The sequence below is a fragment of the Opisthocomus hoazin genome, chromosome 4, assembly GCF_030867145.1.
Source record: "Opisthocomus hoazin isolate bOpiHoa1 chromosome 4, bOpiHoa1.hap1, whole genome shotgun sequence".
Lineage (NCBI taxonomy): Eukaryota > Metazoa > Chordata > Aves > Opisthocomiformes > Opisthocomidae > Opisthocomus > Opisthocomus hoazin.
The window spans coordinates 29234079-29249911 of NC_134417.1; the positions used below are offsets into that span (position 1 = coordinate 29234079).

The window sequence follows — 15833 nt, forward strand, 5'->3', positions numbered from 1 at the left end:
AAGGAGGAAAGCCTTGACGAGGTGAGGCAATGGGGCACTGACACCGACAGCCAGAGCCCACTGCGCTGGGGCAAACGCAGAGAGGGAAATCCTGGCAAGAGACATTTAAAGGTAGACTTACACGGGGTAATTCTGAAGGAAAAAGTGGTTATAAAAGTGCTCCTACGTGCCTTTGTTCTGGCCTACAGAAAAGGGCTTAGGTTGTTTTGGGAAATGCCAAATCATAGAAGAAAAAAAGCCAATTTTTTGCCTTTCAATTATTTTCCACTTGAGAGAAACAGGGGTGCTTTTCCTCCAGAGAACATGCACGCTGTACAAACATTGCCAGCACGCAGACGGACACTGAGGTATACATATGCACGTGCACAGGTACAAATATTTCCTCCAGACGCTGCCTGAGATACTAAGCCCAGAATATCAGCCTGTTACTCAGCTGCCCTCAGAGCTACGCCCAGCTACACTTAGCACTGAAAAGCAAAACCACAGCAGCCCGCAGCCAGTGAGCTAACCACTTCCACGGCGGCTGCTCCCGCGCAAGGGGACAGACGTTTAAGCCTTATGACACATGTGAAAACAGCCCAAAGTAAAACTCCGGTCACCATTATAAGAACACACGCAAACAAAAGTCAAATCCAATGTGTGTGCCCGTGTTTGTGGAGTCCTAGGGAGTACGACCTGCAACCTCGTGCCTGTGCCACTTACCTCTGATGGCTACGGACACAAGACTCGGCAGGGTTGTCTTGCCTCCGCCGCTGAGCCCTCCCGTCCCCAACGGCCACCACGCTGTTCGGCGAGACGGCAGCACTGTGCCCCCGGACCGGTCATACGCACCCGACCTACCCGGGGGTGGGCTCCCACCGGCCCCAGGGCCTGGGCACCCCCGGGTTACAAAGCCAGATGCCACAAGGCCATAGGCATTTGTTGTACGACACGCTGTCTGTACTTACGGGTTGTAATTAACAGGATGCCTTATTGGAATTGCACACCAACTGTCTACGGTCGAGGGCTAAGGCTTACTTACCCACGCACGTTTCTTTCAGAGATTCTTTGTTTGGTTGGTGTTTTTCAATCTTTCTTCAAGTTCATTGACAACGAGTGATCAACAGCAAATGGCACATTTAGAGTTTCAGGAACTGACCTACCAACAGCCACTGTCTTTTTTTCTTTTTTTTAACTAAAGATTGAATAAATTACTTATTTGATAGCCCAAAGAAGCAAGCTGAACATCCAGCTTTAACAGAAAAGGATATTTCAGTTATTTCAAGAAATGCTGTCAATTCGTACTTTTGAACAGCTCTTCCATGTGTAGCCCTCTATTAAAATTCTCTTAACAAAAAGGATAAATAAAGGAGGGACGTTTGTGTACTTCACAAGAAAGTAACACAGAATTATCCTGGCCAGGACCTCACTGAGGCCTACATAAATTAACCACAGGTTAATTCCTTGTCTGTTCTACCCAAACTTCAGGAGATTTCACAGAACGAGTGATCTACTTCAAGCAGCTTACTTTCAAGGGACAATCTGTTTTTTTCCGAGTGCGGGGCTGGGATTGTATTAAACTTAAATACTGAGAAAGAGACAGCTCTACAGCTCTGCAGAAAATGCAGATAGTTAATTCTGTTTCTAAATGAGTCATCTGCTAACACTGTGATATTTATTAGTGCAAAACCATAAAAATAACTCCCCAATTCTACGCCTATAAAAGGGAGAATCCAACATCACCACAAACCAAACACCTAGAAGTGATTATGTGCCTTAAAAATCACAATGTTGATTCTGCAGCTTCACACGTATGCTGAATATAACCTCTTTCGAAAGGAATAAAGCTCACCATAAATACCTGAAACACCGAGGTGTTTATCCACCTAAGAATTTCCACCACACCACTTTTAAGTGCCTAAACACAGTGGGTTTGACTTTCAGGAACTGACATGTGCAGCAATTAAAAGTTATCTGAGTGCAGGTAATTATTTGAACCCTCCGATGCAGACTGTTGTTGGGCAAATTGGCATCCTCAGAGCCATTCCCATACACTGGGTTCTTGGAACATGGGGCCCTGCAGCAGCAGGTAAAGTCAAAGCGTCTAACCATCAAATACTTTCCTTTGCTTTTGACTGAAAATAACAAATACATTTGAAAGCTGTATCAAGTCCCTGCAGTATAAAGAATTACCCAAAACCCCTATGCTAAGTACGCCTCTACAGCAGTACATGGGCAGTGGAGGACTACGCTAACCAGCCCACAGCTCGTCTGTAGAGCCACATCAAACTGGAAGATGAGTCAGGCCAACGCTGGCAGCTCCAGCGCTGCGTGCTTGCTGCTGTGCCGAGCGGCAGCAGCCCGCGTGCAGGGAGAGCCGTGGCTGCCGGCTGCGCAGCTGCAGCACCCTACGGCAAAGCTTCCTTCCTCCCGAGGCCGTCTCACCATCGCGGGACCTTGTGGCTTCCTCCCTGCCGACACCGTGCTTATTTAAACATGCTAAGAGTGCAATTAAGTAACACCGCGCAGAGTAATCAGGTTCTGGATTTGTCTCATTTGGGATCCAGTACCTGCAGATAGGCTGGCCTGGAAAAGCGCAGACCACATTTCAGAGGGGCTCAAACTACTACTTTTCAGAGCAGCATGAAGATCACATTTGTACCCTTAAAATTTCAGGGGCAGGAAAACAAAAAGATCAGTTCGTATGTTACTTAATGACTACGTTTTGTAGGGAAGACAAGACATTAGAGGCTTGAGCAGAGAACAGACACGGATAGGCAGGAGCTGCAGCTCCCTCTGGCTGGGGAAGCTCTTCCGTGGACCAGACCCTTCCTTGAGATTCCCAAACCTTCCATGAGTCCTAGTGAAAGAACAGCACTTCAAGGTGGTATCAAATGGGAGAGATCACCTACCCCAGGTAGCACACACCTTTGAAGCGAGATTTCAAGGTTAGACGGCTCACAACATTTGTTACTTAGCTATGACTCAATAGCTATAACCTTCTGAGAGCCACTAGTCAGAGCCTTCCCGAGAAAACCAAAGGCCTCATTTCCACCCAGTTATAAGTGGAGCATAAGGTGGGTTGATGAAAAGAAGAAAAGAGTTGGTTTGTTTTCATAATAAAATAAACTAAACAGCACACCACGGTTAGTAACACAAGAAAGTATTAAACACTGCTGTTCCTGATAGGTTTGGAGACAGGAAGCCAAAGGTACTATTAAACCTCTGCTTTCCGTAACTCTGCGCCCTTCTTGCATTAGTCGTTGCTTTTATTATCTAATTAAATGTTGCTACTAAGGAACTAGCTTGACTTTGTGCTAGCCGAGCCCACTGCCGAGGCCCCTGGACTACAGAAGTTCTCTTGCTGTGGCGGAGGCGGAAAGAGCAGTGCGTAATGCCCCAGAGCTCAAATCGCCACGCAAAAGGAAACCCCAGCCTCCTCTCACCTCACCAAAAGCTCTCCCGAAAGCAGGCAGGCGTGTGACTCAGTACCACCAGGGAACACCCATGCTGCTTGACACCGATGCCGCCCGGGCTGCGGGCACAGCGGGGGCTGCCGTCCGGGCACACCGGGGGCTGCCGGGCCGGGCTGCTGGGCACACCAGAGGACATAAATGCGCCACTTTGTATATACAGAGATACAGACTCTGATATGTAGATGCTGATTCTGCAGGTATTTTAATTTATTTTGTTTTGCTCGTCTTGTCTCTCTTACCCATCACGCATCCCAGCACACTCAGATTCAGGTCCCTTAGGCAGTAAACAAACTGCTAAATTGTAGCTTACTAACTAAAAAGGCATCCTTAGACCTCCTTTCCCACAGACACAGCGGGGTTGTCTTTTTTTGTTGTTGTTTCATTTCCAGCTAAGTGATCTCAGAAAGACAAATATTAACTCTCTGCATTTGTAACAAGCCCTATTTGTGAGAACCAAGTTCAAAACAGGACTTCTTCACTCAAAAAACGAAAAACATCTCTTGGCATCATAAGAATTCAGCTGGACTTCAAAGACAACATGAGAAGTAAGACCTAAATACAAGTTAGAGACCTAAACCTTAAAAGCAATCCGAGTGCACAAATATCCATGGAGTTTCAGGATTCTACATAATGATTTCAAGAAATTCAGTATCACTTCTTAAAAATCAAGCACGCTCTCTTTTCATCCATTTACTATTGCATACTAGCTAGAAAATACTGGTATGAAGTTTCATTTACTAGGTATCCCTCCCACTGCCCAGGTGTATTTCAAGCTATACTTAATCAACACGTGGTTTTCTACACAGGAGACTGATGAGTTGGAAAGTCTCGCCAACCATTCCAAAACAAAACAAACGAAGAGAAAAATAATTCCTCTCTCAGTTCCCTTCCCTACTTGTACCTGTGAAAGACTGTGACAGATAATAAAATACAGGTAGACTAAAAGTTAAGAGAGAGTTGAGTGGTTCTCTGTGATAAGCCACAAGAAAATGACGGGTGACCTCAAAGAAGAGTTTTCATACAGATTACAAAACGGTTGCTATTGCATTCTCTAGCTCACTCTTCCGAGGACTCTATTTTTGCACAAACTGACTTAACCCTTCAGAGGGACTGATCTGTAGAAGGGGGTGGAGAGGAATCAAAGGTATTCCAAATCTGGATGAGTGCAACACAATTTTACTCTGATTTAAAACTGTATTGTAGCAATACAAACTGTTTACTGGATTTATTTATTTAAAGGTACTTCCACAATAACCCCCACAGTAGTAATGATTCTGGAGCTGGGCACAAGAGATGTTTTGAGTGAACGAAATGTCAGATGGAAAATACATGCGACTATAAATAAGTAGTTTCCTCTGCAATGCCATCTCAAATGAAAGTGAATTTACAGCTCTATGCCACGTCATAGATCTCTAGATTTCAAGTCCTCCTGCTCCGCCAAATCTACCGAGAAACTCTACACAAGTCAGTGACGCAGAATTGGAAATGAAAGGTCCTTTGCATTGCTCACTGTACACATGGTCACACTCACAAGGTAGCATCGTTCTTAGCATATTAACTGTGATATTACATTTTTAGTAGGTGTCAGACCTTCACACCAAAAGAATTCAACAAGTGTTATTATCATTTGGAGACTCACCGATAAAAAGTTGAGCACCTGACAGATGTAGTAAGTGCTACTTTTTGGGCTGCACACAGAGCCTGCTGCAAGCCCCGTGCCCGTAAGGAATCCCACCACACAAAAGCACCCAGGCTATGATCCATGGTTAAGGCTCAGACGCCTCTGGGATTACGCAGGGACCATCACTCTTAAGACACCGCGGCAGTGCAACATGATTCTTGTCTCCTATTTAACGTCTGCTTAATAATGCAACATTTAATAACACAGTCAGTGCTCCTCCATGTTAAGTCTTCTCCAAGTCACTGGAGAAGCACTGGATTCTCCTCCCATTTCTGTGGCCTCCCTCGAGGTTAAGGATGAAAGGTTTGTTCTGGGTCTGGTTAAAATGTGGATCACATCTTCTCACACAGCTTCAGTGTGTCACCTTTGTCACATGCAACTTGATGCTCAAACTCTGAGCTCTGTTCAACGTCTGCCACCCGTCTGCCCTATTTGTCCTACTCAAAGTATGGCCAAAGCTCTACCTCTCGCTCCACATTTTCTCTGTTTTGCTCTCTCATGTTCTGTCACCAATGTCACCAGATCCCAGCCTTCAGCATCATTCCTCTGCATCTCCCCATGGGATGAAAAGCAACTCCTCCCCTCCAGGGCCCAGGACACCTGGCCTTACAGCCAACCTGCCTACACCCATCCATCCTCCCTCTTTCCAGCCCCTTCCCTCAAGTCTTACATTTGCTCTGGCACTTGGAAGTCATCAGTTATCTGTTACAATGATTCTGAAGAAATCAACAGTAGTATAAAAGCAGCGTCCTGAGCACGTTTGTCTGTTTTCAGTCCCTCTCAGAACCTAAGGACTTTGTAGCAGAAGCCACCCTCCTTCCCTTCCAGTGCACGCCCGGTGCTTTGGAGCGCCACTCTCATAACTACTCGCACCGGCATCATTTGCAGTCTTCACAACAATGTTTTCCAATCCAGCAGGGAAAATGGACAGGAAATAAGTTCCAAACATGTTCCAGTTGGGCTCACACCAAAACAGGGGTAAGTGGACAGCTGTCCTTCAAAGTATATTTTGCTTTAAATAACTATGTCAGCAGGCAGACATCCTAGTGACATGAGCTGCCAACTGAAAACAAAGCATACGTAATTTCATATCAGCTGCAGACCCAGTAAGGTAAGACTGAAATTTTGACAGTTAAGTTTTCTTCTCTCGGAAAGAAGTCAACATGTTCTTCACTTCTGCTCTCCCTACAGTCTCCTGTGACTCCTGCGCAAACATAGGCACATGGTCACTTACGTACGGTCATGCTTTATTCCTGCCTAGCATTCTTCACCTCAGAGTACAATGTTATGCCATTAGAAGATAGGCAGCCCTGCACATTAACTAGACAGACCTTCATAAAAATGTCTAGTACCCAGAACTGGGGAGCACATCTTTGAAAGAGCTGTTTAAGGGACAAAACAGGCCGGTTTTCAAGGCAACCCAACCTAAAGTCACAAAGCACCATAAAACAAAGTCAACAATAGCAGAAAACCTACAATAAGAACAGAATAATTACCTTACTTTCAGAAGTCTCCCTACCAACACTGCCTTTTGAAACATAAAGAAACAGTTTGATGTGGGAAACTGACAATTAGTTCAATTTTGCTATAGCTTTAGTTTAATTTTGTTATATAATTTTGCATCTATGTTCAAGTAAGAGTTAAACACTGTTATTTAGTTTAGTTCTGTTCTTCGTAACCTTGCTAACAAAGACTGCTGTGGCTCAAATGTAGTTAACAAGGACTGCCTGGGAGACAAACGAAGGAAAACAAGGACTATTGTGGCTCAAATGTAGCTAACAAGGCCTACTTGGAGACCAATGAAGAGAAACAAGGACTGATAACCAGAACTTTGTTGTTTGTTTGTAAGAAGCAACTCTCTAGCCGAAACTGGTCCTATGGTTTGGGCCTCAGCCAACACAGACAACTCAGGAATTTTTGAGCCAAAGGTGAAAGCACACAGCGAGGAAGACTATGAGCCTTCATCCAGAAGACCCCCAGAGACGACCAGACAACACTGCGCAAGTGCTAAAGAGGGGTGGAGTATGATAATGAATTCTTAGAAATAATTACTATAATCCAGCCTACTTAGATAAGCTTTGTAATAAATAGGTGCATGCTTCGTGACTCGGTGTGCATGTTAGGAGGAGCGATCCCCCTTGCACCCGGCGCTGCAATAAACAGACCTGCTTGATAACTCTCCGAGTTGTGAAGTTTGATTCCGCACGTCAAGTTTGTTAGTAAAATTGTAGCTAGTCAGAAAAACTTTTTGAATATAGACAGGGAGAAGGAAAAAAAGATAGAAATACAACTACCGAACAGCACAGAACCACACCATGTGACCCCAAAAACAGATAAAAACAAAAAGGCAGCATTCAAACAATAAAGCATATCATATCACACCCTACCCATTTTACAAATACAAAAATACTTGTGTGTTGAACTCCTGATTTCATCCAAGCGTTAGGGTTAAGAACTTTCAACAACTTCATCTGCCTGCTGTAACAGCTCTCCTTCCTCTGCTTCTCTCTCATTACCACAATAGTGTATTTGAACTACAGACAGCTCTGGCAAGCATTTCGCTCCCACCTACCGGTTCTGAGCTTCACATACAGAGTCTGTTGGCAAGCACATCCCTCTGGAAACACTTCCAGAGATGTTATTTCCCCAACACTATATTTTGCTTGTTTATTGCAAAGTCATTGAAACACTGATTGACAATTATTATGCAGTATTTCTGTGCAAAAGAGCATCTTCAATGATGACCAATCACTTAGAACACAGAGTCATGAACAAAAACCAGGTGTATTCAAGAAACGAGGCATTTTGCATAAAAGTTTTTAAAACATTAACGTGAGCAGCTATGGCAGATTCACTAATATTTTCGACTTTAAAATTTTACTTCAACAGTGTATTATTAAAGCTGGCTATTTAATCTGTTCCCCAGACACTTCCCAGGGAAACTCAAGAGTTTGACATTATACACAGGCCCAGTGACATCATCATCTGCACTGCACCAAAAAATAAAAAGAGAGACAAAAAGTTAAAGATTTCCAATAAAGATTTTCATGATCTCTGAAAATGGTTCTAGAAGCACAGGTAAAAATACGAAAAGACGTAAGAGTATGTAGTTTTAAAATATTTTACTACACTTAACCTATTAATTTACTACTTTCTACAATAAATGTAAAAGCTGTTATCAAGCAATGTGCCAGCACTCAAAAAACAAACGACAAAACCTTGATATATCATTTCTCCTAAATGAGGTTTACAGTACACAACACTGAAGAACTCCACTATAACAGCAAAGAGCTGTTTTCTCGTAATAAACCAAATCTCAAGTAGTAAAGAAAAAATACACCAAGAACACAAAGCTTTTGTATCAAATATACACACATATAGTTCTCGTAAGTAAAAATAAAATCCATTGTCTACAGATTACAAAGTGAGAGGAGAGTGTAGCCATTACCTCTTGGTTATCTTTATTCTGATTTGCCCAGAAAATCTTATGATAAAGTGTCTCCATTGAATTGCTGGAGTCTGATCTGTCAAAGCAATGTCGATCCAACACTTCTAAGGTGTGCAAAACCCGGCTGATGGTGACCCCTACAGATGGAGGTTAGAGAGGAGGAGGGGAAGGAAGAGAAAAAAAAAAGTTTACACAGGAGGACACTGCATTACATCCATCTGTCAAATCAATCACGGTGCAACAGAATTATAACTCAAAGAAGAAGAACAGATGTAAATCCTAAAGCTCCCAACATTTGTTTCATTCCAAGTGGTCTTACCTGCAGTTGATTCTTGGCACTTGTCAAAAGACCACCGCACCTCCACAGCACGACCTCTCTGTTTTATCTGCTGTTCTACTTCATAAATCTTTGCCCGAACCTGTAAAAAAAAAAAGATAGACGCTAATTAGCTCATGGTGGGAAGTCTCAATTTTCATTTCAAGCTTGTGACAGCTTTCTCAGCAGGAGCCAGGTACCCTACGGTGTTCCACAACACCCTCTACATTTGGGAACAACAAACTGCAGTACGTTCTCTTCAAATGTTTTTATCTGTTACAAATCATCTTGTACAATAAAACATCTTTTCCGAAGTCCTTACATTCAACCCAGCAAAAGTTAACTTTCAGCATGTCTGAAAAGTCACATCTTACAGTACGGTACACCAAGCTTCCTCTTCTTTGCCATTTTACACCTTAAAGTAACTTTAGTTTAATAACAGAAAACATCCCAACCTAAATAAAATTCCTGGTACTTTCACAGAATTAGTACCTGAATGAAGTACAAAGTAAGGTCATAAAAAACTAGTACACCTCTAAATCTTGAAACTAGACCTACAGAAATATCTAAACTTGGTTGTAACCCTAATGATCACAAATCATTATTTAGGATAGAATACAGATTTTAATAATCTAATGATGAAAAAAGCTTACCTGCTGATTAAATGCTGAATTTCCACCTGGCATAGGTAAACTAGATGGAGCAACTTGAAGTAAATCCAGAGGTGAGCCTGGATTAACGTTCTTATTTTCATTTGTGGAATAATTCCACACCAAGGCACTTGGGCAACAAAGAGTTACAGTCTGCAAGTGATAGTATAAAACAAAAGTCGTTTCACTTTCTAAACACATGTAATAGACAATACCAACAATAAGAGAGCCCAGGAGACTAGAATCACTTCTGGTCTAACTCCTACAGTGAAAGGAACGAAAGACAGGCATATGCACAATTATTTATAAACATCATATGAGGAAGTTCAAATACTCTATTATTTTTCTTCTTCGTTACTAAAAAATTTACTTAAGTATATACATGTTCAATCCCCATTTGTATTGCTTTCATAGCGCTGTCAAAGAACATCACCAAAGGTTAACTTCAGTCAGATCCCATCTGTGAAACCCGAATGGCTTTAGAAAAAATAAGTCATTTTGGTGTTCAGCTTACAGAAAGAAGATACATGTGAAAAATTAAAATTTAAGAAATTAATTAAAATTAACCTTCTGTCAAGGTTTTAAAGCAAAAAAAGAATCACTGAAATGCACTATGAACTTAAGATTTACTTCAAAAGAAAGATCTTGCATTGACAGGCTTCAAAACAGTCATTTTACAACAGCCTGTCAGCAGGTACTGTTCAGAGCAAAAGCAGAATGCCTTGTGTTTCGGGGTCAGACCTTAAATATCATCTAAAATGATGTACGTCGATTCATCTTATCGATGTTTATTCCTGAGACTGCTGGGTTACGTGTTGGGAAGCTTCCCCAGTCCAGTTCTGGATCACAAAGCAGCACCTTTGCAAAAACACTGCCTAGAGAAACGCTCCTCTGAAAAGACAGAGAGCTTTTCCGAATCCAGGCTGCCCTCTGGACCCGCTCGGTAGCACAAGAAAAAAGGGCAGGAAAAAGAGCAGAGAAAACATCCACACACAAATCCAAATAGTACGGGAAGAGCAGAAAGATTACCAGCTGTGTTGCTAGTAGAGCAGAGCTGTAAAGCTGCCAGAGCACACAAGCATGCCCCAGCAGCCCAGCATGGACACAAACAGTGATGTTCCCATGACAGATCCATGTTCAAGAGGAAGAAAGTCAGAGGAGGCTGAGTGCCAGACAGGATCTAACTTCCTGACCCTCAGCGGAGGGAGGGATGCGGATACTCGCCCACTTGTTTTCCTCTGAGAGCACCGACCGAGCTTCCCCTGCGTGCATCCCGGCCTGCCTCCAGGCTCTGGGCTCCCCGCACTGTGACGACTGTGGGAAAGCAGCAGCCCTCAGAAAGGGAGCTGCGTACCACAAGAAAGTGCTCTTTTACTGTCAGGGTGGTCCAGTACTGGAACAGGCTGCCCAGAGAGGTGGGGGAGATGTTAAAAACCCAGCTGGACATGGTCTTAGGGAAGCTGCTCCAGCTGACCCTGCCTGAGGGGAGGGGGTGGGTGACAGCATCTGAAGAGGTCACTTAGCAGGGACCCGTTCTGTGATTTTGTGGTCTGGTCCTGCAAGCATCAGCATACTCCTGGTGCCACCACCAGGACATCTCTGTGCAACCTCTGGAGACAGACAACCGAGCGGACAACAGGAGGAGGGGCTGAGGAAGTCTCCCCAGGTCAGCACTCAAGAAGGCAAACAACCGCAGCTCATCACACAAGTCTTTTTTTAGAAAATAATTAGTCTCTTGACAATTCTGCTACTGCTGAGCAACAAGCACAAGTGAACAGCCTCTTCTGTTCCACAGTTTTTAAAACTGTGGAAGCTGATAAGGCAATATAAACTGCTTGTCATTCTCATAAAATCAAAACGAAGTGGTCTGCAGTGGCACCAAGCATCAGTGACAAGCTGGAAGAAGCAAGAAGGTGCCCAAAAGTGGGAGCTTGCAGCAGTCGGCACGGTGCTGCCTTCTGTCCAGCCATGCGCAGCAGACAGTCAGGGTCTGGCAGACCCGCGCAGGGTCACTGGTGATGAGAGCGTGCCCAGATGCGCAGAGCATTACTGGAACCAGAAACACTCCGTCGCAGAGCGAAGGCTTGGCCACCCCTGGCAGCAGAGGTGCAGACAGACACACGGGCAGCACAAGATTCTCCAGCTGGTTCCACCACTGAGCCTCAGCTGGTGTGGGGAATCCACGCCCCTGCTCCCCCCAGACCCACTCAGTCCTCACCCTTTAATGGACGCAGGTACATTCCACACCACAACTAGCACACTTTTTCACACCCAAAAAACACTTTGTTTTCCAATAAACAATGGTTATAGCCTTGAAAACAAAGAGCAACAGACCACCAGCCTACCTGCAGCATACAACTAAGTCCATACACCAGCGGACGGTGCTGAGGGCAGCAGAGGAAGTCCGAGCAGGCCAGCTGGACCGGGCTCACCACGGGACCAGGGGCAGTCGGACTGGCAGCTGCCAGAGGAGGGTTACTTGGTCCAATCATCATATGCGGAGAGTGTGCAGCTACAAGGTTAGGACCATCGCTTAGCAATAGAGAGAGGCGTCGGGCACAAAAATAAGCAAGGCGACGGGATAGGTAAGCTGACTGAACAAACTCTTCCGAATACTGAAATTTAAAAAAAAAAAATGTAGTTTACTACACAGTCTATTCCATGTATTTCCTTAACAATCTAACACTGAACATACACAAACTAGAAAGGCTTAACTCCAATATATAAGAGTCCAGAAGTTAAAAAAATAAAAGAGCAGCTCAAACGCAAATCTATACTTCTGTCTCTTAAAAAATTCATTTTCCCTCCAGGACCAGTTACAGTAACAGAATCCTACCAATTCAAGTTAAGGATTACAAAGCATGAACATTTTAAAGGTGTTTATAAATTCCAAACATGCACCATGCAATAGATTTTTCTAAATGTCCTAAGTAAAAATGTTTATATAGATTTTACCACCTCAAATATTAAAATCATTTAACCTGTATGAATCGCATTTATATTGATTTTGGCTTTAAAAGACGCATGTACCTGCAACATCAGCGGCAACAAAAGCTTAAGAAGATCATCGTCAGTGGGTCTGATTTTTTCCAAAACATCCAGTATCCATGTCAAATACTCGTGTCTCTCGAGCATCCCTTCCTTAAAGGATTTAAAATAACACACCACATATTAGCTGAGAGTGCTGAACCAGAAGCTGTGTAATTACAAGTTTTATTTCATTTCTGGTTCAGCTCTCACCACCCAATGTCAGCACAGAGTTCCCGAGACCCTCAATGACCACCACACACGCAGGAATCAGCCATCATCATGGCAGCCCTATGGAGAGGGAAGCATTTGCATACAGCACCAGTGACCCCTGCGGTATGAATTCAGCAGGCTGCCTGATTTACTGCTCCTGACAGACAGACTCACTCCCGGCAACCCTTACGTTATTTCTGTCCTTGGGTAGAACCAACCAGAGAGTTACTCTGGACTAGAACTGTGTGGAACTGAACAGCCAGGCCACCACTCCAACACCCAAGGCTTCATGTGCCACAGCAGCCTCAGCCTGATCCACAATCCTTACAAACACTCTTAAAAGATGGGATAATATAGAGGAAGCAGAATAATTGAATACATTGCTGCAATTGCAATCAAGCATACTAAGCAAATCAAAGCTTTTTCAGCTCGCAAACCTTTAAAATGAATTAACATTTACAATTTATGCAAGTCTTATGACAAAAGCTACCAGCAAGTTCTAAAATTGAACTTTCCAAAAATGGCAACCTTAAAAAAAAAAAAAATCTATCCACTTCTTAAAGTATTACCTGAAACATATAAAATGCCAATTTTTCATTATATTCCCACTGCTTCAGGGCTTGTTCCATCTCTTGAGGCATCACTACAGAGCTGTTGCCTTGGCTGGAAGTCACATGATAAAACTCCGCAACCTTTGCCAGCTGCTCTCGAAGGTATCTGGTTATAATCTGAGTCCATTCTACAAAATAAGTTTACAATTAGAACACCCCAGGTGATAAAAGGTTTCTTTGACAGCGAGAACCGAAACAAACTTTGTCATCAAAAAAGCTTCTCCAAAAACATTAACCCACAGTTGCATAACGCAGCTCCTATTGTGAATTAATGCGCTGCTTCTGCACCTCTCCCGGGCATTGGTCTCAAAGCACAGAGAATGCCAAGTGCACAAGCAACCTGCCAGCTTAGCATGACATAAGTAGCACTGGTACCAGGTATGCCTTTAGGGAATCACCTGGCTCTCTCATCAGATTTCAGCATCCGGCCACAAAGCAGCCTTGAAATAGATAAAATAAATATACTTCATTGCTTCCTTCCATCTGGACCTTTACTCTTCTCATCCTTCCCCCTCCAAATATGGCCAACATAAAACTCAGTGGGACTTTGCACAAGCAATGGGATGTGAAACTGTTCTTTCTGCTACCACCCTGAAACAGACAGCTCCTCCAGATTTTTACTCCAGCGAGAACACAAAAGCTCAGGAGCAGTTTCTTGGGTCAGAGTGACCAGCACAGTGCAGAGGTCTGCCAGTACGACTGATTATCTTTCCTTTGTCCCAGATAGGTCAGTAGGTGCTCTTCAGCGAATACACAAACCTACTAAAAATGACCAGCTTTCCTCTTGGCTTCAGCAGTGATTCTGTATTTAGTGTAAGCTGGAAAAATTAGCAAACAAAAGTGAACTCGCTTGGTCATATACATGCACCTTTGGGAAAAGAGGAATTGTGAGGAAGGCGTTCTCCTAACAGCAGCTGGAACAACCAAGGCTATTTGCTAGTATCTCAGAGACAAACATCCGACAGAGCTCTATTTAATCAGCATGCAGCATGTTTTAGAAGAGCACACTCTTTTATGAATACATAATGCAGTTGCTTTGACAACCTAAGCCTGTTTACTGTCAGTTACAGGAACTACCACTCTCCCACACAACTATTTTTGCAGTTTACTACCCACTTCAGACTTCAGCTAGGGTGTTCATGCTTTTTCCCCTTTGCATTTGTAATTGGCAGTGCTGTCAACATATACAGACCACATGTTGAAGGCTTTTCTACCCAAATTCACTGAAATTTCTGCATGAAGCCAGTGGGTTTTAGGGCTTTCCTAGAGCAGTTTAACCACATATACTTCAAACATTCGCTCACTTTCGGAAAAACAATTCCAGATCCACAACTTCAAACTTATTTCATGTGACAGTATGAAAGAATAATTTTCCCAAAGCAATTACTGATATCTCTGTGCCACTGAGTGAGAAACAATGCAACCGCCTTTCTGTTACCCAAGGCACAGACACAAAACATTCAGGGAACTGTCAAAGGCTGCTCAGTAACATACAGCAAACTACTTCCCAACAAGCTCTCAACAACCTTCGCAAAACAGGGCATTTTGACAGAAGACTTGATCTTCCACGGCACCAGCCCGAAGCAGAGCCAGAGCAGGAGCATCTGCCTACCCACCAACACACACTACCGACTTGCACCTTCCCACTAAGCATGATCTCCTTTTGTTTTAAAGAGCTACTACTCCCAGCCAGAGCAAACAAGGTCTGATCTATTTATTGCAACAGAGTGCACAACTCTAACTGTCTTCCCATCCTCCTCACTCCTCTTTCTCCTCCACTCCCAGACAACCAAGAAAGCAGGTGCTTGTTTTAATGACACCCTAACGAGTACGCTTCCCAACCAAAGGAACAGCCCCAGTCTTGGTGCACGGCATCATCATTTCAGTCCCTCAGGAGAGCCACCAATGTTCTCTTATCACTAGCACAGCTACTCACCACCGGTTAGGAAAGCAATCAGCCTACTCTCACCACCTGCTCAGGTCTGCCCCAAAGGGAAGACAACCTGAGAGGCTGGGGAGAGGGGCTGTTCCAGCACCCCTTGGTGTGAAGGGCAGCAGACGATGCTGAGAAAAGGAAAGACTGAGTCACCCAGCCCCACTCGGTAGTGCCAAAACAGCTCAAAGGAGCCTGAACCCATCCCGTGTCGGAAGAGGAGTGCGGAACTGTGCTCATCTCCCACCAAAACAGCCCTGACCTCACCACAGCAAAGCTAACCACAGCACGGCAGCCTCCCAGAGTTCATATGCCAATGGAGACACCAGCCTGACTCGATGTCTCTTTTCCTTCTTGGCAGCCACACACGTTGCCTCCCCCTTGCTTCTCTGTCTCTAAAAATCAGGCTGATTTTTGAAAATATTTTTAAAACTGTCACCAAAGAACAAACACAGGATGCTTGCTAGAAAATAGAAAGTACACTTTTGGGGCTTTAACT

At 43.9% G+C, this 15833-nt stretch overlaps 1 protein-coding gene across 14 annotated transcripts in view; it reads right to left on the reverse strand.

Moving 5' to 3' along the window:
- MED12L (mediator complex subunit 12L) overlaps positions 1-15833 on the reverse strand; it is a 145143-nt gene that overhangs the window by 116519 nt on the left and 12791 nt on the right. For all 14 annotated transcript variants that reach the window (XM_075418468.1, XM_075418474.1, XM_075418467.1 and 11 more), the window contains exons 5-10: positions 13360-13529; positions 12581-12691; positions 11896-12165; positions 9554-9703; positions 8904-9003; positions 8585-8721 (exon numbers count right to left, since the gene is read on the reverse strand). In XM_075418468.1, coding sequence (XP_075274583.1) covers positions 8585-8721; positions 8904-9003; positions 9554-9703; positions 11896-12165; positions 12581-12691; positions 13360-13529 — 938 coding nt within the window. The remainder of the gene's footprint in view (positions 1-8584; positions 8722-8903; positions 9004-9553; positions 9704-11895; positions 12166-12580; positions 12692-13359; positions 13530-15833) is intronic.